Source organism: Gavialis gangeticus, unplaced genomic scaffold (genome assembly GCF_001723915.1).
Source record: "Gavialis gangeticus isolate Ggan-Ray unplaced genomic scaffold, GavGan_comp1, whole genome shotgun sequence".
Taxonomy (NCBI): Eukaryota; Metazoa; Chordata; order Crocodylia; family Gavialidae; genus Gavialis; species Gavialis gangeticus.
This window is the reverse complement of record NW_017728992.1, coordinates 44,160,033-44,181,974: the sequence shown is the minus strand read 5'-3', so window position 1 is coordinate 44,181,974 and position 21,942 is coordinate 44,160,033. Positions and strand designations below refer to the sequence as shown.

The window sequence follows — 21,942 nt, the reverse complement described above, 5'->3', positions numbered from 1 at the left end:
TCCCCAGAGCTGGGTCCAGCTGCAGCTGGGAGGCTCCAAAGAGCTGCACCAGGTTTCGGCATCAGCTCCGCACTGGTGCGTGCAGGTGTGCCTCGGAGCAGGCGGTGAGGCAGGGGCCTGAGGCAGCGTGGCCCTGGTCTCTCCCCCACTTCTAGCACAGAGATGAGCCTGGCACAGCTGTTCGTAGCCAGCCTGGGCTCTGGCCAGCTGCAGCAAGCAGCAGGCAGAGTGCAAACAGCTGCGCCGGTCTCATCAACTCTGTGCTGGGAGCAGGAGAGAGACCAGGACTGTGCTGCCTCAGGGCCCCTCCCTTGCTGCCCGATCTGAGGCGCACCTGCACGCGCCGGTGCGGAGCTGATGCTGGAGCCCGGCGCAGCTCTTTGGAGCCTCCCAGCTGCAGCTGGACCCAGCTCTGGGGAGCTGCTGCCAGCCAGGATCCTGGGCTGCTCCCAGCAGGCAGCTGGGATGCTGCAAGCCCTGCTGGGAGCAGCCCAGGCTCCATCACTGGCAGCACCTACCCGGAGCCAGGGCTGGCTGCTGCGTGCCAAGCAAAACGGCCTCACATGCAACACTTGGCACATGTACCAGGGGTGACCGGCCTCTGATTTATAGAAAGAGAGAGTTAGCCTTGTTAGTCTGAAGTCAGGCAGAGTGCATGGTGACATCTTAGAGACCAGCTAGTTCAGAAATATATATGCTTTCATAGGCAACCACCTAGTTTGTCAGATGCTATGAATGACTTGCCACAGTGAGGAGAGTGGACAGGTAGAGCTATACTTTTGTATTTAGCAAAAACCATGTGATAGCGGGCAAACCAGACTGGAAAGCTATCATCTTTTCTTTGTGATCAAACCAACTTGCTCGCCGTTTTTGAGTCTTTCCACCAGCAATTTCTGCTGTTGCATAAAATACAAGTTGCTTATCCTTATATTTCAGATCATGTACAGTACAGCTGAATATTTATAGTGCTTATTTGTCTTGAATTTTTTTCTTCTTGTTAGGTTTGTTTATTTTTTACAGCTCAGTTAAGCCCTTCTTCCAATTTTGTCTTCATGCTTCCTCCTGTGTTGTCTTTTACTCTTTTACCCTCCCTCTACGTCTTAAGAAAATCCATTTTAAGGTGGGATTTTAATTGCAGTCTGTCTGATCTAGAAATGCTATTATTCAGCCGATAATTTAGAGCATCTTTTTTTTTTTCCTCACTCTCAGCAATTTGTATCTTTGGTTACCCCCTGCCCCTCCATGGCCCTGTCTGCCCTGCCATTTAATTATCTGTATTACGTACCCTGGGACCAAGTCAGTTGCTTTTTATCAGCCTTCCATGCTTTGGGGACTCGGATAGTAATGTGCACATGAAGCATCTTATACAGTCAATAAAGTCTTCCTGTCCTGCCTATAAGGTGTGTAGAAGTAACAAAGCTGCTGTTACCTTGGATCCTTTGTTTTGCATCTACCCCAGAAAACTAGTAAGTGACTGTTCCTTCACCTCTAAAGCCATTACCTGTGGAATACCACAAGGCTTAGTCAGTTGCCTTGATATTATTCAGCATCTGTGTAAAGATTTTAGGATTTGTTGTAGGATAATTTGGCCTTATTGACAATACACAATAGAATGTCTCATGCTTTTCTACTATGAACAGTAGCATCACCCTTATTTCCTGGGTAGAAGTAGCATTTGGATAACAGAACATTCTGCCAAAACTAAAACAACCAAAGTAAAGTGGAAATGATTTTAGCAGGATTAAGGGAAAATTGAAGAACAGGCTTCATCTAAACTATTCTCTTTGTCCTCATGTTTTGTCTGTAACCTTGGCATCTTGATACTGATGTTGCTGGCTGATCAAGTTGCAGTGGCATCACACAATTAGTCAAAAAACTTGATCCATGGAGATTAGAGGCACAAGTTTTATTGAAACTCAAAAGTAGGAGTGAAGACTCGCTTCTTGAAAATGCTCCACTTGGTAAAACCAATAGTACCACCATATTTTTGGTAGCACAAGTCAAAATGAGCCTACTGTCCTGAATCTCTCTTCCTGGAAGTAGCTCTGCATGCATTAGAGCCCAGTACTGAATTTATCTTTAACTTGCTTGGTTGCTTGTTTATTTACTTACTCTTACAGGGTTGGGAGAAAGAAATAGCTGAGTGGTGCTTAGTGTCAGGAGCAGGAATCCTGATTTTTTTTGTTTAAAAATCCCAAATTCTCTGATTTTAAAAAAAACAAACCCAAATCTGCATTTTCCCTCTATTTTTAAATTAAACACCACTGTCTATATAGGTATCAGTTGAACATAATATTTTATTGGTCTATTTACAGTGTTAAAGCAGTTTGGAAGCCTAACAATGCCTCAATCGTAATAAAATAAATTCTAAATACATTATATATTTTGGCATTTAATTTTTTTTATCATAGAAAATCAGAGCCACCCCTGCCCTCTTCACTCACCAAGATGTGACTTCAGGTGTGGCTGTTCTCTCCGCTGCTTTGTGGCACTGAGCAGCCCTGATATGCCAGTGCCCTGCCTCTGTTGTTGCCCCTCATCCAACCCGCAGCCCTCCTCCCCCCAGCCCTGCTGGTACCCCTCACTCCTGATCCAGTGTCCCCTACCCCTCACTCCCAACTCTCAGCCCCCTAGTCCAGCCAGTGTTCCTCATTCCCAACCTGTAGTCCCCTGTCCCCACTGGTTGGTGCCCCTCACTCCCGATCTCATGGCCCTGCTGGTGCCCCTCACTCTGAACCCCCAGTGCTGCCGGTGCCCCTCACTTCCAATGCACAGCCCCCTGGCCCTGCCAGTGCCCCTCACTCCTGACCCACAGTCTGCCCCCCTGAGTCCTGCTGCTGCCCCTTACTCCTGACCTGCTGCTGCCCACCCCCAATAGGTGACCTGTGGGGTAGGGAGTACCCCATAGGCGACCCATCCCTGAGGTGGGGAGAGCATGTGGCCTCTCCCCTCCCTCTTCCCCCCTGAATTTCTGTACCTATAGCAGGGTTTGGGGCTGCAGCCTGGCCAGACTAGCTCCAGCAGGAGCCGCCTCCATAGCCCAGCAAATGGGACCTAGGGCAGGAGAGACCCCTGCGCTGCCTTGGCCACTGAGATGAGGTTCCTCCTGCCTTCCTGGTAGCAGTGGGGGGCACAACTCTGCACTGTGACTGCACCTCACCTCAGTGGCCATGGAGCTGTGGCACTCCCTCCTACTCCAGGTCCTGCCTGCTGCGCTGCGGAGGTGGCTACTGTCTACAGCCAAGCTGCAGCCCTGTGTCCACTGAGAGTGCAGAAATCTGGGGGGGCATGTGGCCCCCTGCGCATTGCCAAGAGAATGCTGGAACTATACCAGCCTGCACGGAGAAACCTGCAGTTTCCAAATCCATGTTTTGCCACATCTTTCTGTGGCAAATGGAAAACCTGGATCCCTAGTCATGAGTAGGAACTGTGTAAGTATCTAAACGTCTCCTAGCATTTTAGTAAGTAGGACATAACGGTATTTTTTTGGGATGGAGGTTTTAAGTTACCCTTGAGATTGGGGAAACTACTTCATGACAGTTATCTTAAAAAAAATCAACTGAATAATACTGAAACAGAATTATTTGTGTCTTCTGATTGATTTGTATGCTTTTTGACTGACATTTGACCATCCATTTCTATAGATGAAGCACAAGGTGATAAAGCAAAGCAGAGTATCAGAGCAAAATGTACAGAATATCTGGACAGAGCAGAAAAACTGAAGGAGTATCTGAAAAAGAAAGAAAAGGCTGCACCAAAACCAGTGAAAGAGTCTGGTCCAACTGATGATAAAGGGTATGTTTTAAGAAAAGATAATGCAAAATACTTCTACTTTTCAAGTTCCAACATCAACTGATGCTGACATTAACCATGTGAGAGAGAATTTTGTAAAAATTGCTTGTGAAATGTATCTGATGGGAAATGCCAACAGAAGTACAGTAGTTAATCAGACAACAAAGGGCATGCTTAGTACTGGTGTTTTCAAGATTTCCTGTGCTGCTTTACCAATATACTTAAACCTTTACCTAGAAGAATGACTTAGAAGAATAAGTTACTTCAGATTGATTTAATCTTAGTGTGTTTTTAATCTTTCTGTTAAGTAACAGCAGTTGTGTCCTGTGTGAGTTCTTACCCACTCTAAAATACTTAGCAGGTTTCTGAGGTCATAAATTGAGGCCAGAGTTGAATAGGTGATTCAGGAGAACAAACCTTAGTCTCATCTACTCATTTCTCCATTCATCCTGCCCAAGTATGTCAGTGTTGTACTGGATTTCTTATTTGTTTTAAGTTGCAACGAAGACATAATACAAAGTGAGTTGTAAGGAAAACTGTCCTAGGTTGTGGCTTGTCATCCATCTGAATGGGTAATTTAAATTATTAATTGAATTCAGTATGAATCTTGGAAAAGATCAGATGTGAAAATTGGTTCCTCTTTTACCTTCCCTGTGTTAGTGTTCACGGTTCAGTATTTTTCCTACGAGTCAACTACTTCGTAGGAATCTAGTGCAGTGCAGAGAATGGAAAAATGTCGTATGCTTGTTTTCAGTACTTAAAAGAAAAATGTGAGTTGTGAGAGTGATAAGAGAGAACTTTTTTCTGCGTCTTTGAATGCATTCACATCATCCATTAAGTTGTTCATTTATTTTGCCTTTTTAGTGAATTAGCTGATCCCTGAAACTCTTAATATAGATATACTAGAGTTATTCTTAACAAGTAGTGGTCAGTAAGGTTTGTTTGTCTGCTTGTACTGATTTTTAGGGCTGCAAGGTACACTACACTCTGCCGGCTTAAAATGGTTTTATAATGGTGAATGATACCACAGTGACAAATTGTGTATCTGGCATTCCCTCTATGGAACCTCTTTGCCAGCCAATAATTCCTTCCACATCAGCTTTTAGTTCCTTTTTGTTTCTGCCAGTCAGACAGATGAACAGAGCCTGTAACTTTTTTATGAGCTATACAGGAAAATGCAGCTGTCTGAATTCTCCTACCAAATTTATTGTTGCTTTGAGCTAGACTTCTTTTCTATTTACTAACATTTTGCTTGTCTTCTGGACTTAGTCTTTCATTTTCGTTGAACATGTTGTTATTTGTGTCTGAATTAGGAATGAAAGTGATGGGGAAGGAGAAACGGGTGATCCTGAAAAAAAGAAACTACAGAACCAGCTTCAAGGTAGCTTTGAGACTAACTTAATTTTCTAAATTAATCATATTATCATGTGATTTGTTGAATAACTGTCAGAATTGTTAATTTTGTCTGCAAATGGATTTGACTCAACCCTCTCTGCTTCCTGGCTATAGAAACTTGTTCTTTGTGAAAATATGACTTTATTATATGCAGTTTAACAGAATGCTTAATTTCTGTCTGCCTTTATCTCCAGTGTAAAATGCTGCAAACTGTTCTTTGTGCCTGCAGCCAAAGGTGTGGGCTTTCCAGAAAATTTTGAATTTTGAAATTTTCCAATGCCCTAAATAGAGCATCATCTGATTTAGCATGTTTATTTGATTTATATTTAGTAAACACAACTAAAAAAGTACCCCATGTTAATTTTGTGTTCCAATAACCACAAGTATTTGAACTGAAATATTTGATTAGGAAAAAAAAATTAAATACAGCACACTTAGTGTGGTTTAAAAGTCATAGTTAAACAAATTCAAAGCTTTATTTGGGATGAAATTATTGGAATACTTGTAAAAAATGTAAAAACAGTACACAGTAGCATGTACTTCCCTTCAGGTTTTTTTCTTAAATTTAAACAAACAATGGAAGGCACTGAAAACTGTTGACGGTCATTTTAGCGCACCCAAAGAACTGTGCATGATATGCCATGGTTGTCCACGCATTTACTTCAGCCGAGTTTAGCTTTCTTCCACTGAAGTCATTGTGGCACCTACTTCACTTGCCCTACTTATTAGTTCCATTTCAAAATCGGATTGAGGCAAATCTACTTGAACCACATACTCTTTCACTAAAGGATGGTTTTACCAATGAGTCTATGGGCAAGGGCAGCTTATCATGCTGCATCTTCTTCACTAATTGTGCTTCTGAATGATTCTCCAGACGCAAGAGATTTTGAGAAATAGAAACAAACTTAGTGGTGTGCTCTTTTGTTAATCTATCCCTCATTTTTGTCTCGATTGACCTGAAAGCCTTCTAGTTCTGTTCACAAGAAGCTGGTGTTGGTGGAATGCTTAGGATCCTTAGAGCAATCCTGGACAACAGTTGGTGGGTGTTACAGTATCCCTTCTACCATGTGAGAGGAGACGTATTCTCTGCTGCCTGCCAAATTGTGTTTGCTCCAAAGCTTTTCCTTTGCGTGGTACTCAGCAATGTCTGTTATTACAGCTATTTCATCAATGTTGGGGACATTCTTCGCTACTTCCATAATTGTATCAAGAGCAGTAGATAATTCATTTTCTGTTAAATGTTGTCCTTTGTGTTGAGGATCCAAAAGGTTTGCTGCCAGATGAACTGAAGGAGAGAGAAATTCAGATCTCTTAGTAAACATTTTGTTTTACTACTTTTTTGGATAGAAGTGAATAAGGCAAAAGATCAATTAGATTTTCCTTCAGTTGTCTGAATATCTCTGGAATATTTGAAAGACTTGGTGTATATCCTTTAAGTTTCTTGATAGCTGCTGAAAGTGATAGTAGTAAATTGAATGCTCCTTGAACTCAAACCCAGAACACATTGTTGAGAATCCGTTTCTGAATCTTCATGGGAATAATCTGGGATCTTGTGTCATCTATTGAAGCATACTGCAAGTACAGCAAGCTATGTAAACACTTTGTAGCCGAGCCCCATCTAGTTTCTCCTGGCAATAAAAGTGTACTTTCCTTTCCCTGCTTCTCTTTCTGTAATTTCTTCCAAGTCTGATTGGCAACATGATGATTATTGAATATCTTCACCATCACTTTGCAGTTTGCCAATATTGTCTTCAATGTATTCACACTTACTGTGTCCTTTGCTAGAAGATTCAATCCATGAGCAAGACAGCCAAATATAGGCAGTCCTCGACTTACAACGTTTCAAGTTAGAACGTTTTGCACTTACGTTTATAAATTGACAGCCTGTTTCAACTTTATGACATCAGTTTCAACTTGGAATGCTTGATCTGATGCAATGCAGCAAACAAATTTGCTGTATCGCTTATCTCCTTGGAGAACATCTGTCCAAACTTGCTTGGACATTTTCTTTAAGAAAGCAGACAAGACTCCAGAAAAACTTGCAGCCAAGACTCTTGAGAAGACTCCAGCCAAGAGCCCTTCAAAAAGTCCAGCAAAGTCACCTCAAAGAAGTCCTTCCAAATCAATATGATTGCTATTTACGATTATAAATACTTTAATGTAGCTATATTACTCATCTGTAACTGATCGAGTACAAAATTCTAGGGTATTTTTGGTGAAAATAGGGTATCAGGCCTTGGTTCAGGAACCAGTCCCCCATTTATAACATTGTTTCCTATGAGAAAGGTGGTTCTGAGTTGCAACGTTTTGACTTAAGACGCAGTTTTCAGGAACCAGTTGGGTCGTAAGTCCGAGGACTGCCTGTACTATTAAATAAGGATACTTTGCCTGCACTTTCAATCTCTTCACCTAGTAATTTGGCTATGTATTCACCTGTATGATGAGAAGATTTGTTAGCAATTTCTTTCAGGAATATTGGTTCAGGTGTTGCTAACATAATGTTCAGTAAAGGACTTCCTTGTATTATCATTATCAGTCCATCCATCTGACATGAGTCAATGATTCTGCTTGACCAATCTTTTAAATAGCCCTTGTTTGAACTCTGTCATACTCTCTATTTAAGAGAGAAGATGATAAGCGATAACGTGTTGATAACTTACATGATGGGGGAATTAATTTGTAATGTTCCTTCCAGTATTGATTTTTAGTTATGGAAAGAGGTGTACCACTTGTACATATAGCTCAAGCTAATGTCTCATCTGCTTTTTCTTGATCTTCTTTTGGCACTTTGTTCACAAAGCTTGATAAAAAGCTTGACTGTCTTGAACAGCTACTCATGATGGATCGCATGTCTGGTGACAGTGATCTTGAAAGACAGAATCCTGCTTTTTCTTCCCCCAGACGTAGCAGCTCAACATTTTCATTTTCTATTTTTTGCAAATCTGCTATTTCACTTGAGTTACCAAGTTCCTGCAACAAAAGGTGGGAAAGATTTTTATTTCAGCCTATTCTAGTCTGGCCTCATCTGTCAGAAGGAGCAGGAGAAGCATCAGGGAGCTAGCTTCCCTCCTCCCTGCCAGAAAGAGCACTCTGCTGCTCAACTTGCTGCTCAGTTGCATTGGGACTGCGGAGCCAAAGGGAAGTATAGCCTGGTTTCTGCCATTGGCCAGAGGACTAAGCTCACTTTGCTGGGTTGAAATAGTTAACTATTTATCTATTATGTAATTTAAAAAATATGTATTGTTAAGCCTAAGCTACTGTGGGTGCTTAGCGCAAGCAGAAAAGTAGGATACAAATATTTTAAATAAATAAATAATACTCCAGGGTTGTATTAACAACTTTTAAAATTATAATGTTTTAAAACAATATAGATGCTAATCTATACTCTGTGTTGTTTAACATAATAATTTGTTTACTTGCATAGGATTCCTGAAGTTGACTTTTCTCAAATGATGTCCCACCACTTGGTTATATTGGATTTCTGTATATGGCTTGTACTCTTTCAAGACAGTTTCTACATATTATTAAATGCTTCTTCATTCTTGTTGCATTGTTAGCATACTTCTGCCTGCAGTATTTACATCTACCAACTTTCTTCCTTCCTTCAGTGGCTTGAACTTCACTATAATTGTGCCACACACTGGATTTTTTTTTGATTAGTTGTTATTATGACTACTTCAAACCAAAATCACTAAAAAAACTAACAGATCTTATGCAAACGCTTCCAAATTTCCCAACTCAAGAAAAGAAATGAGACACTGCTCTGTGTTTGCTGAATTGAAATTGAAACAAAAATTAAGCACAGTTTTAGGATTGGTTTTGCTTTCACTTGCGGTCTAAGATGAAATAAGAATTTTAGCTTTGGTTTTGATTTGACCTGCACAGCCAATTAGGTGAATTCATAACTTGATTTTTGGTTTGGATTATTACGTGAGTGTATTTACTCTCCTGTTTACAAATCAATAAAACATATATATACTCTCTCTCAAACTTCCTAGGGATAATCACCTGAAAAATATTAATTACAACTTTGAAACTGCCAAGCTTGCCTAATTATGGTATTGGTATCCATTCATTGTTACTAATGAATTTTATGAAACAATGAATTTTTAGAAACTGGAAATTTCCAACAGAAAAACAAAGGACTGGAAAATTTTCTGCCTCACATCTCGGCCTGCAGCAATCCTTTGGTGCAGGGGAACAGGTTTCTTGAGGCTCTGTTATGACCAGATATACCAAATGAATTTTCTAGTGCAGGAACACTTTTACCAGCTCTGTATTGCATCATGGTACAAAGGGATTTCACTTCAGTTTTTGTTTAGGTATAATCTTGTCTTTTCCTCCTTGTTCAGATTTCCAATGCTATGCTTCAGCTTCCCCATATAGAAGTGTTTTTATTTGTCTTTATAAGGTTTTGTGTGGTTTTCTTTCCACCTAATTTCTGCTATAAGTAGTCTTCTTTCCCATTTAATTTTGCTAGCATGATTCATCCACTTTCCTCTGTTGATAAATCCAAACAATTTCTAAATATTGACTGTAAGACAAGTGGTTGTAGTGAATAGGGATTTCTCATCTCTGTAGTGATTGTCTTTTGTCTGAGCTGATTTCTTTTGCATTTTTTAAGCTTGATTTCAAACACAGTAAAGCCAGTAATACAAAAAAACCCAGCAAGGAGTAGAGTTTTTACCATTGTGTACAAAAAAAATTGATTTTTGTTGTCCTAACTTCTTTCTTTCTTTTTTTTTTTTTTTTTTTTTTTTTTTTTTTTTTTTTAACTGATTTGGAGAGTTTCAGTTGACTTTTGTAGTACTGAGGGGCTTGGAAATTTGGCATTTTATTACATGATCCTTGCTTTCACTTCAGTATTCAGATTTTCATAACCAGCGCATTATCACTTGGCTACAGCTGGCTTGTAATGTTCTTTAGCTTTTATTAGCATGTAAAGTAGTCACTCAGTTTTAATAACAGTCTGCCAAAGGAACTCTTTTGTGTTCATTTTAGTGGCATGTGTTTCCATAGTAACTTAAGTCTATGCATAAATGGCCAGTTGCAAAATCAGAACAAATCTTTGCAGTCGAACATCAGTAATACAGTTTGAAATCTCTTTGGGCCTAAGACAAGCATCTGGTTCATTCTGACATATTAGAGTGTCATAAAAAATAACGTGATTTTGCTGGCTAATAACTGTTTTGTAGTCTCGCACTACAGTTCTGCAGGTTGACATGAGTGAGTTACCACAAAGGATTTAGCCCAAATATGTCAATGAAGACTGTGATCCTTTCTGTGGCTCTCTCATAGTGATGATCAAGTCAGGACCAGAGGGATTATTTGCCAAGTGACTCACTGAATCCTGTAAAACTGATCCTTCCATCTTCACCGGCACGTTAAAGAACTAAGGATTACCCCTACAATAAAAAGGGATAAAGTTTAAAATGCTTTTAGTATTTAGTTGTAAGTGGAGCAGTCTAGTACAAACGTCATTTGACTTTGTTGACTGGCTAGCTGGTCCATTTCTATCACTTCTCTCTGCTGCTGTAGAGAAGCAGCAGCTAAGAAAGTTCTAAGCACCCCAGTTCGTTAGAAGGATGCATACAACTGTAGGATGACAGATGAGGAAGGGTGGGGGCCTGGACCCAGTTCCCAGCTTTGATTAGGAAATATGGATGAAAATTTTTTATAATAGTCCTTCAGAGATGGTCCTAACGGTTCTCATACTAACTCTCTTTTCTTGCTCTTTAGTTATGTTCTGGTAGTGAGAATTTTGGCCCTAGAAATTCCTGCAGTAAGCAGGAGCTTTCGGGCTGCGCCCTTATGGAGCAGATAGAGATGCCAGTTTGCCTGGCTACTGCTTTCCCCCTTGTATAACTTTTTGAGAGATCCTTTTTAGTTTTAGAAATGGCTCAATGTGTTTGCTTGCTCGCTTTTTTTCTTAGACTGAGAGATTTGTCTTGTTTTTCAGCAAATGGGAAGTACTGCTTCTCAGCCTTATTTTGTGTAAGGTTGTCAGTAGCAGTGAACAGTTACTTATGCTGAAAGTATTTTTATTTGTTTCTGTCTGATTACTGTTCTGTTGTGAGTGTGTGGTCCTTGCCTGACTTTGAGAATACCCTAGTTTTCCATTAAGTGAATTGCACAGTGTCAAATTGATCCTAAATGATAAATGCCAGCCTGAGTGCTGGAAATGCCAGAATTAATCTTTTTGTCACGAAAGTTTGGTACTCTGCATACACTTTAAGTTCTAACTCATTCCCTGGCCACTTTCTTTTACCTTCTCTTATACGGTGGGATTTCTCCATATTTGGTTTATTAGCTAAAGCTACCTTTGTGTGGTCATGGATTTTAATTCTTGCTGAATCTGCAAACTGGAAAATGGAGATTCCTGTGTTTGGCAGTCTTGACAACAGGTCTCTTTCTTTGTGGATCCAGTTTCTTGTCCAATGTGGTTTAAAAAAAAAAACCTCAAGAGATTCCAAGAGCTTCCTGAAATGTCTACAACTTACTAGTTCCTATTTCCTCAGCATGGAGTCTTCTTAGTACTTATCTTGTATAACCTGGCTCTTGCTGCTTGAGCCTCTTTACCAGAGCTGCTCTTCCAGTACCATATTTACTCAAATCCAGACTGAAGGGTTTTTTTCTGCCCCCACAAAACAAAAAACCTTGTCTTGGATTTGGGTATGGCCTGGGGTAGGCAGCTGCACAGGGAGGGAAGCATGGGGAAAACTGCAGTGGCAGGGGGCCGCTGCTGCTGCTGCTGCTGCCTGGCTAGGGCTGGAGTCAACGTGTGTCCCAGACCAGAGCCACCATATAGGGTAAGTGGCAGGAATGAGGGTGGCAGAGGGGCCAAGTGCCTTAGGAGCAGGCTGTGCTGGGGAGGACAGGCAGTGGGAGTAGGCTGTCTGCCCCCCTGCCACTACTTTCTCTGCTGCTTGCTCCCCAGCCCCAGCAGTGGGGGAATGAATTCAAGACAAGCTTCCAATAATTTAAATTGTAGACATAGATAATTATAACATTTATACCTTTTTCCATGTGTATAACCTAATTACAGGGAGATCATCTAAATGTGAAGTCTTTTTGGGTATGGGTAAATATGTTGTTATTACTGGGAAATTAGATTTGGAAATGATAGTTTTCTGTCTTAAGACTATCATTTCCAAGTTTAATTTCCCAGTAATAATATCATATTCTCCGATGGCTTGGTGCTCCCGTACTAAAAGATGTTTGAACATAAGAAGACTTCGTTCTTCCTCTGCCTGATTTTTGAGCTTGGCAAAGATCAGATCCTCTTGCCAAAAACTTTCCATCTCTATGTTTTCAGGGACTGCTTCACCTGATTTAGATCAACATGTCACACAGACTTCCATGTTTCTGTATATAAATCCATTCCTTCCTACTGTCTTATTATGGGACAGTTCCTAATTTTCAGATAAGACTGAAAGACACTTGAGTGCTGTCCAGGGATTTGGTACAATCTTATTTTAGTGCTCGCTGTAGGTAGAAATTCAATTCCTTCCCTCCAAAAAGCAGTCTTCTGTCTTAGTTCCAGAAACCTGAGATTTCATAAGGTGCCACTTCCATGGTTCCACCCACAAAATCAAAAAAAAGTTTTAAAAATATCTTTTATGGCACCAAAATCTTGAGAACCAAGAGGTTCTTTAGATTTTATCATTTTTAAACTAACAGAAAATCCACATAGTTTACACCATTGTCCAGGATATTAATGTTCCTGACTAGTGTTACCATAAGCATTTCCTGTGATTTAGCTCTATAGACTCGCTTCCGTTTGTTACTTTTGCCTTTTGTGATTTCTTTAATTGTATAGGTATTTATCAAATTCTAATTGTGAATATAATATAACAAAGTGGAGCTGGCTACTGTTGTCCCAAATGCAAACTGGCTGCTGGCAATGAATATCTGTCTTCAAGTGAGGTGTTCCATACTCCTAATCTTGAAGGTCTTTTTGACCGAATTTCTTGACCAAACCAGTGAAGAGCTATGGGTTCCTGAATGTTTTCTTCTATATGTATCATGGACCAGTTAAGTCTCTTACATTACACAAATTATTAGTCTTTCAGTCTGCCATGAAGCACTTTGGAGTAGGGAGTTTGCCCTGATATCATAGTTGGAATATTTTCTTTTTTCCTTAGGCATATTTGTCTAAAGATTTAGTTTTCTGCTGTACTAATCTGTTTAGTCCAGTCATGTACAGTTTCTTTTTCAGCTGCAGTAAGCAGGAAAATTGACATTAGATCTTATTTAGGAAAAGAACCTTCTGCTCTGAAACTACGAGCAATTAGATTAAAACTCATGAGTCACAAATTGTCTAATTATTTTCTGGCTATTTAGCCTTATAGCTCTGTATGTTGAAGTCCTTAAACTTTAAAACAGGTAACTTTTTGGACACCAAACAAAATTAATGGAGAATTGCGTTCAGTCCTGACTTGCAGAGATGATGGTAGATGTATGCATATTGCTGAACAGTTGTAGGCTGTTACAAATTAATGAAAGAGAATAGGTACCTATTAAATCTTTTGCATAGTAAGGTAAGGAGGTGTCTTATTTATTAGCAAGCAAGAAAACTACTGAAGAAACACTGTACAACACAGGCTCTAAAGAGGGTGAAAATTAGCATAGCTTCACTGAATTAAAACAGGGTGTGGAGTTGATGATGAAATTGGGCAAATCATCGAACCTTTCTGTGCTCTGAAGCTTTGCAATGAGTCACTGTAGCTGAGGCTAAATCCCAGAAGTTGTTTCCAAGTTCCATAATCAAGATGCTATCTACATTTTACTAAACAATCAGTAATGCAGTATTATTAACATTAAAAGAAACCCCTCTAAAATCATTTAAACTTTCTTCTTTTACCTGAAGACTTGAGTTAGAATTGATTTACATTTGGTCCATATTTGGAAATTTCTCTTAGTTGTGGCTTTGTCTGCTCTAGTATTTAAAGATGTTGTCATATCAAATCAGCCTGATATAACAACTTCTGTAGCTTCTAAAATTTCAGTTGAGACGAAACCTCTTTGTTATAGCAAATGTCAAACTGGTCAAGTTTAAAGTCTAAAAGATGTGCTTAATTGAATCAAACAAACTCTGTTAACTTTGTGGTGTCAGTGTTCAGGCCTGTTTACGATTGAACTGATTTGGCTGTTGGGTTCATGTGAGAGGGAATGGGAACCATCTCCTTCTCACCTAACAAGACCCATAATGCCCATTAATAAATCTTGAAGTGCTTTATAAAGGATTTCAGTATTGTTATCCTATTGCACAGATAAGAATACTGAATCAGAGATGTGAAGTGACTTGCCCAGAATGTCAGTGGCAGAACAGTGAATATAGCACCTAGGTTTCTTGGTTCCCAGTCCATGGCCCAGTGTATAGACTACTGCATTTTCATCTCACTTTAAGCAAACACTTTAAGTTTTGTGGAAACAGATAGGCCTGTTCTTGGAGGCTAGTTTGTAGATGCTATCTGTATACATGCAGCCAGATTAAGTTTAAAAAGCAGTTGCCTGTAAGAAATTCACACTTTCCAGCCAACTGAACTAGTTCAACCACAATGATCAAGTGTGGTTTATTGTAGATACTTACTTGTAATGTTTATGGAAACCATTACAAAGTAACAACAGTCCATGTTGAAAGGGGTCATCTCCAGTTGTGTTTACATTTGTAGTATGAACAATGTCTGTCCTCCCTCCTTGTTTGTCTTGTTCTTTGAGACTGACTGACTTCTTGTGATCTCTTATTTTTTAGGTGCAATTGTTATGGAGCGACCAAATGTAAAGTGGAATGATGTTGCTGGTCTTGAAGGAGCCAAAGAAGCGCTCAAAGAGGCAGTGATATTGCCCATTAAATTTCCTCATCTATTCACAGGTGAGAGAGGTCTTGTAGCTATTCCTTTATGTAATGATTGGGATGGCTGGAGAGGTCTTGAGGCCTATGGCATATTAGGCCTAAGAGCTTCTATTTTATAGGCTTGCTGGGGAATCGCATGAGAAGGAAAAACAGTGGTTCAGAAACAGGTTATCACTTACCCTGACTCCCAGGGTGACAGTGTGACTCTGCACAACTTTCCCTTATTTAAATCAAACTCCCACGCAGGTGATGATATCCTCTATAAACCCCCCATAGATTCACTCAAGGCCTGTGGCAGTGGGCAAGCAGCAAAGCAGCAGGTGTGGATACACTGGGAGCTGTGACTGCAGACCTGCACACAAGCAGCTCTGGGCATACGGTTGCTTTTCACTGAACTGAAGCAGCAGTAGAATTCAGCAGCCCCTGGGTGACTGAACAGGATTACACTGCTTACCTCCATAGCGTGAGGAAGGGTCTAGAAAAGGTGCCCTAAACATTGTCTGTCCTTGACCCTGATCAGCATACTGAGGCTGCTGGGGATCCCCCTCTAGCAATGGGCAAATCGCACAAAAATACAAAAAAGATGAAGGTGACACCACTCACTGTTGGTGTTTGGAATGTGTGCACGCTAATGGGCTATATAACAGATGAATAAGACAGAAAAGCTCTAGTTGGTAGAGAACTGGCCAAATTCAACATTCAGATAGCGGCCCTGAGTGAAACTTGCCAAGCTGAAGGACAACTCACTGAAAAAAGGAGCTGGCTATACCTTCTTCTGGAGTGGCTATAGTAAAGAAGAAGGTTTGCCATCAAAACACAGCAAATCATCAAGCTCACAGATCTCACAAAGGGAGTGGATGACAGACTCCTGCTCATGAGACTCCCGCTCAAGAGACTCAAGATGTGCAACTATCATCGCCGCCTGTGCACCCACCATAGCCAATCCAGATCTGATTAAGAACAAATTTTATGAAGCCCTGGAGTTTATCAAAAGTGCATTGGCATCTCACTGATTATGTTGTCAGCAGGAGAAGAGAGAGGATGTCAGTGACAAAGGCCATGAGAAGTGCAGAATGCTGGACTGACCGTGGGCTCATAGTCTCTAAGCTGAATATCCAGATGCATCCTACTAGATGACCACAAGGCAAATACAACACCCAAAAAGTTCAGTGTCTCCAAATTTAAACAGGCATTTGTTGAAGAACTGTGCAGCTAACTAGTAGCAATTGATGTAAACTCTAATTTAAACATCAAGAAAAACTGGACATCCTTCAAAGACTGTCTACTTTACTGCATCCAGTACCCTTGGTCCCACCACACTTAAACATCAAGATTGGTTTGCTAAAAAAGATACTGACACAGGGAGACTACTGAACAAGAAACATAGGCTCCATAAGGCCTGTTTGGAAAAAAGCACTTCAGTATCTAAGAAGGCAACCTTCAACAACATCAAGAGGATAGTTCAGTGCAAACTCAGAGAGAATCAGACCCTCATGGCTGAGTAGTAAGGCAGATGAGATTCAATCCTATGCAGAAAGGAATGATGCAAAGAATTCCTGTGATGCTCTGAGACAATCTATAGGTCGCCGTCACCAGGAATATTTCCAGTCCTGAGTGCTGATGGCACCACATGAGCCATGAGCTGATGGCTCATTGCCAAAAGAAAGATACTGGAAAGATGGGCATAATACTTCAGTAACGTCCTCAAGCAGAAGTCGTTTATCAAGAGGCAATTGATCGACTGCCCCAGGTAGACATTAACATATATTTCTTCCTGATTCTCCAATGCAGACTGAGACTGTGAAAGAAATTAACCTGCTGTCAAGTGGTAAGGCGTCTAGAGTAGATGTTATACCATAAGAGGTCTACAAGGCTCTGAAGTTGACTGAATTCTTCCAGTCGGTCTGGATTCAAGGAGCTATGCTCCAGGAGTATGAGTTATGCATCCATCGTCCACTTGTACAACCAGAAGGGCAATAGACAGTCCTGCAATAGCCATTGAGTTTTGCCTTGCTGTCAGTTGCTGGTAATATTCTTACCAGAATTCTGCTGAATCGCCTTATGAACAGGGGCTCCTGCCTGAGAGTCAGTGTGCCTTCAGGAAAGGATGTGGGACCATAGCTATATGATGTTTGCAGCTTGTCAGCTTCAGGAGAAATGCCAGGAACAGAACTCCAACCTGTACATGACCTTCATTTCATTTAATGAAAAGCATTTAATAGTCAGTTGGGAGGATCTTTAAAAGATCATGGCAAAATTCAGTTGCCCAGAGAAATTCATCGCGATGGTTTGGCAATTCCGTGATGGCAGGCTTGCTCATGTTGTGGATGACAGTGGGTCATCTGAACCATTCCCAGTCACCAAGGGATTCCAGAAGGGCCCCAAACCTCTTCAGTATGATGTTCTCTGCTGTGCTTACAGATGCTTTTTGTGACTGTGACACTGGGATTGACATCAGATACCAGACTGGCCAACCTCTTTAATTTGAGGAGACTACAGGCAAAGACGAAGTTACAGAAAGTGACTCTTCATGATCATCTGTTCGCTGATTAAGTGTTCCCTGTACTGCTGAGAGGTAAACTTTTCCACTCCCTGGAGGGTTTGGCAGTGGACAAGTTCACCTGTCTCAGCAGTATGCTGCCACATGCAGTTCACATCAATGATGAAACCAATGCCAGAATTGCCAAAGCAAGCATGGCTTTCAGCAGACCACGTGCAAATGTGTGGGAGTGCAGAGGCATCAGTCAACAAACAAAACTGAAGGCCTACAGAGCCATTATGTTGTCAATCCTGACATATACATGGGAAACCTGGACAGCGTACAGATGCCATGCTATGAAGCTTAGCTCCTTTCACATGGGCTGTCTGAGGAAACTCAAGTGGATAAAATGGCAAGATAAAGTCCCAGCCACAAGTTCTTACATGGACAGGGATTCCAAGGGTCCACACTCCTGATAAAATCACAGATGACATGGGCAGGCCATATCACCAGGATGTCAGATGAGCCACTGCCAGAGATCTTCTATGGTGAGCTAAAGGAGGGGAAGCATTTTCAGGGGGGCCAGAAGAAATGTTTCAAGGACTCCAACTCATCCTTGAAACGTTTCAACATTGACCTGATGTCTTGGGGAAAATCTCTCTCGTGATCCTTCCACCTGGTGAAGCCTCATCTATAATGGAGCTACAGTCTATGAGCAGAGGAGAACTGCTGAGGCAGAGCAGAAGCACAATGTAAATCTCTCAGCAGCAGCACATCCACTGTTGATCAAGCAACCCAAAGCAGCATCTCTTACTCAGTTTGCCACAGACAATTCAAGGCATAAATTGGCCTGATCAGCCACTCACGTGCTCACAGAAACTAAACCAGTGATGTCATGTTCATCCTTTTAAATTTGAAGATGACCAACATCATCATCATCATCATCACTTATGTAAGTTAAAGCAAGGTTTCAGGTTGTATTTCTTATAAACATCTGCTACATTTGGAAATGCAGTTAGTTATCACTGTATAGATTTGCACCTTAATAGATTATGTCAAACTTCTTTCAAGTGAAAAGTACATAATATTATATAAACATATTTAATGCACTCAAGTGAGGATCCATTTTTTCCATCCAAGCTCTTCACCAAATTGATGATTGACTCAGTGTTCTTGAGAGTTTTTCCTTTTTCCTTGCCCCTGTCTTAGGAAAAAGAACGCCTTGGAGAGGAATTCTTCTTTTTGGGCCACCTGGTACAGGAAAATCTTACTTGGCAAAAGCTGTGGCAACAGAAGCCAACAACTCCACTTTCTTCTCAATATCCTCTTCTGACCTAGTCTCTAAGTGGTTAGGAGAGAGTGAAAAGTAAGTGGCTCAAATTGATTTGATAGTTTTTTTTTCCTCAGTCCCTCCACCCCTGAATAAATGCTTCTCTTTGCTTCTGAAACATCATGTAGTCAGTGACTGTGAATCACCATTCTAAAACTGTCTGCTGCATTGGGATATGTTTGCAATGTACAGTGTAGCACAGAGTAATGTAAATATGCTGTTTACAGTACCAAAGCTTAGCTAGTTAAAACTAGGTCCTCTCCCTCTACACTGTGCACAGTCTGCAGCGTAAATATAGCATAAACTCTTTCTGTCCACTTGAAGCTTGCTACTTTCCTAGTGGTTAGTTAGGTGGTTCAAACAGGACCTTCAGTTTTGTCCTTGTGGCCCTTGGTTGTGAGGTATTTTTTTGTTCCTTACTATTTATAATAGCTTTTGAAAGCTTAAGTGGCTTTCAAAGAGGAAAAATGTTTACACACTTGCTAGATGTTTTTAGATCTCTAGTCTACAAACAAGCCTAGAAAATTTTAGATTAATCCAGAGAAAAAATAGAAGTCTTGTGTATTCATTTTCCTGTGTAGGTTTTATGGATGGTGGAAGAACTATCGGGCTTATGCCAGTGGTTCCAAGATAGTTAAATCTGTGAGGAAAAGTGACTTGTATTCAACTGTTTAAACATGCAGATTTTAACACCTGTGAAATTTGAAATGCATCCTGAGTGAGTTCACTTGTGATGGAAAGCACAAGTGCATCATGGAATGTAAAAGATTTCAGGGTGACATTTTTTGTTGTTTGAATAACTGGCAGTTAAAAGTAGCTCTTCCATTGTAAGGGGAGCACATTTGAGAGACAAACCAGGAATTCTGAAGTACTCCCCTTTTTACTTTTTCAGAGTAAAGTAGCTTTCCTTGAAAGTTGTGCTTGCAGTTATCATTGAAGTTAAAGTTTTTTAGGAATATGACAGTTAGGAGGTTAACAGTTATCTGGTTCTTGGATAAACAAACCCTTCTGGCCACCTTCCTCAGCTAAAGAGTGCTACCATGTTTTTACAAAAATAGGGGTTTTTTTATGTTACTCCTTCCAAGTTTCTTGAGCGCAGAGTTGATTACTTTGTCTGTTTCATAATAGAAAAGCTTGTGACTACATTTCCTGAACTACTGGTTTGCAGTGTTCTAGCCAGTTTGTAGGCAACCAAAAGTAAGCTTGATATAGTTTTTAATTGCCAGAACATGCATGGAAGTGCTTATTATTATGCCTTACCACCCTTCAGTATGTGTCAGGTGACATGATAAGAAGTGATGCAAGTTTTCAGCTAAATATCTTTGCATCTTTAAGGCTGTTCAACTGCTTTTGTTTGCTTTTCCCTCCCTCCTTCTCCCCCCTCCTCCCAGATTAGTGAAAAACTTGTTTCAGCTTGCCAGAGAAAACAAGCCATCCATTATCTTCATTGATGAAATAGATTCTCTGTGTGGGTCAAGAAGTGAAAATGAAAGTGAGGCTGCTAGACGGATTAAAACGGAGTTCCTTGTTCAGATGCAAGGTAAGATTTACTGTCTTCTAAGGATCTTACTAATTAAAGCAATTACCTTTCTTGATCTTGCTTTTGAAACACACCTTGCAGAATGTTACTGAAGATGATCTGGTTTTACCTGATTTAAATTTTGAAGTAGTTTTAAATTAATTAACATTTAACAGTAGTTACATTATTTAATGTGGCCTATTTGTGGTATAGGGGTTGGAGCAGACAATGAAGGAATCCTGGTTTTAGGAGCTACAAACATACCCTGGGTTCTGGATTCAGCTATCAGGAGAAGGTAATATCTAACAAAACTTGGGATGCCCTGTATAAAATATGCAGCTTTGCTGTAAATCACAAAACTTCTTTTTACTCTCTGCTGAGAAGGTGATGGCTCTAATGACTTTGAGAATGTTCTCAGTTTTGTCATGATCATTTTGCATGAAAGAGATGATGAGCCAGAGAAAAAAATAATTCTCTTAGAGTAGATCTGAAATGTGGGAATAAGGGGGCATGGTTGCCTCAATATAATTAAATAGACCAGTTGATGGTTCTTGTGTAACACTTTTTCAGATGCTTTGCAAATACCTGCCCCTTTTATACTGCTCCTATGCATGTCGTTTTGAGTATATCTCAGCTGAAAACACCTACTAGCTTGCCACAAAGGCTTTTTAATTTGTGCTTGGTAATTGTGCCAAGAGCACGTGGGCTTGTGATGTGGATGCAGTGGGGACATTTGGGACACTTTTTTTATTTTTTTTTTTTCCCCTCAATGTAATTTCATTTCACCAGCCCTAACCTTAAATGAGTGCATCTTATTATTTTAAATGCACAGGGAATGTGCCATTTGTGTTTGTGGACAAAGGTAACATTTGAAATAGCTCTGAAACATTTCAGAAGGGAAGCGTAGAAACATACGTGTATGATTTTAAAAAGCTTTGGAGAAGGACAAAAATGTACCTGGAGGAAGCAGGTACTAGTTTAGTTTGCGTATAGTTTTAGTTGCATATAGTTTGTATATGGTAGGTTGGTCTTCTAGGAATGCCACAATGCAGCAATCCTCACACCCTGGTCTTTGCAGGTGCCAAGAGCCCACAGGGTGCATTCAATAGCCTGAATATAGAGGAGGGCATTCATTGACTGTCTGCTCTGTTCTCCTCTCCCTCTTATCTGTGGAGGACTCACCAATCCCTTATTTTATTGCGCCCCTTGGTTGAAGACCTGAGTCTGTGAATCATAAGAGCATCATCATGGGCAGACAACGATCACTCTGGGAGGGGTGGCTATGAGGTGGGCTATGGCCACCCCAAAATTCCCTGTGGTCCCCCTCCCAGCGCCACCACCACCCACCCTGAGTGCACTCCCAGCTCAGCCCTCGTGCTGGAAAAAGGCTGGTGCAGCTCCTGGCCCTGAGCCCACAGTGGGCAGCCCACCCTCACCCAACATGCCTCATCCACGGGTGCACACAGTGGCAGGGAGCCACTTGCCACTCTGTCCCGCTCCTGGAGTCACCTGCCCCTGCCTCCCTCCCTCACTGTGGGAGCCTCAATATGTGCCACCCCCCCCCCCCCCCC

General features: G+C 40.8%; 1 protein-coding gene across 1 annotated transcript in view; it reads left to right on the top strand.

Annotated features, from left to right (window-relative positions):
• Positions 1-21,942, top strand: part of VPS4B (vacuolar protein sorting 4 homolog B) — a 45,686-nt gene that overhangs the window by 10,988 nt on the left and 12,756 nt on the right. The window contains exons 3-8 of the mRNA XM_019521755.1: positions 3,645-3,795; positions 5,106-5,173; positions 14,942-15,061; positions 18,732-18,888; positions 20,244-20,392; positions 20,585-20,666. Of these exons, the coding sequence (XP_019377300.1) occupies positions 3,645-3,795; positions 5,106-5,173; positions 14,942-15,061; positions 18,732-18,888; positions 20,244-20,392; positions 20,585-20,666 (727 nt within the window). The remainder of the gene's footprint in view (positions 1-3,644; positions 3,796-5,105; positions 5,174-14,941; positions 15,062-18,731; positions 18,889-20,243; positions 20,393-20,584; positions 20,667-21,942) is intronic.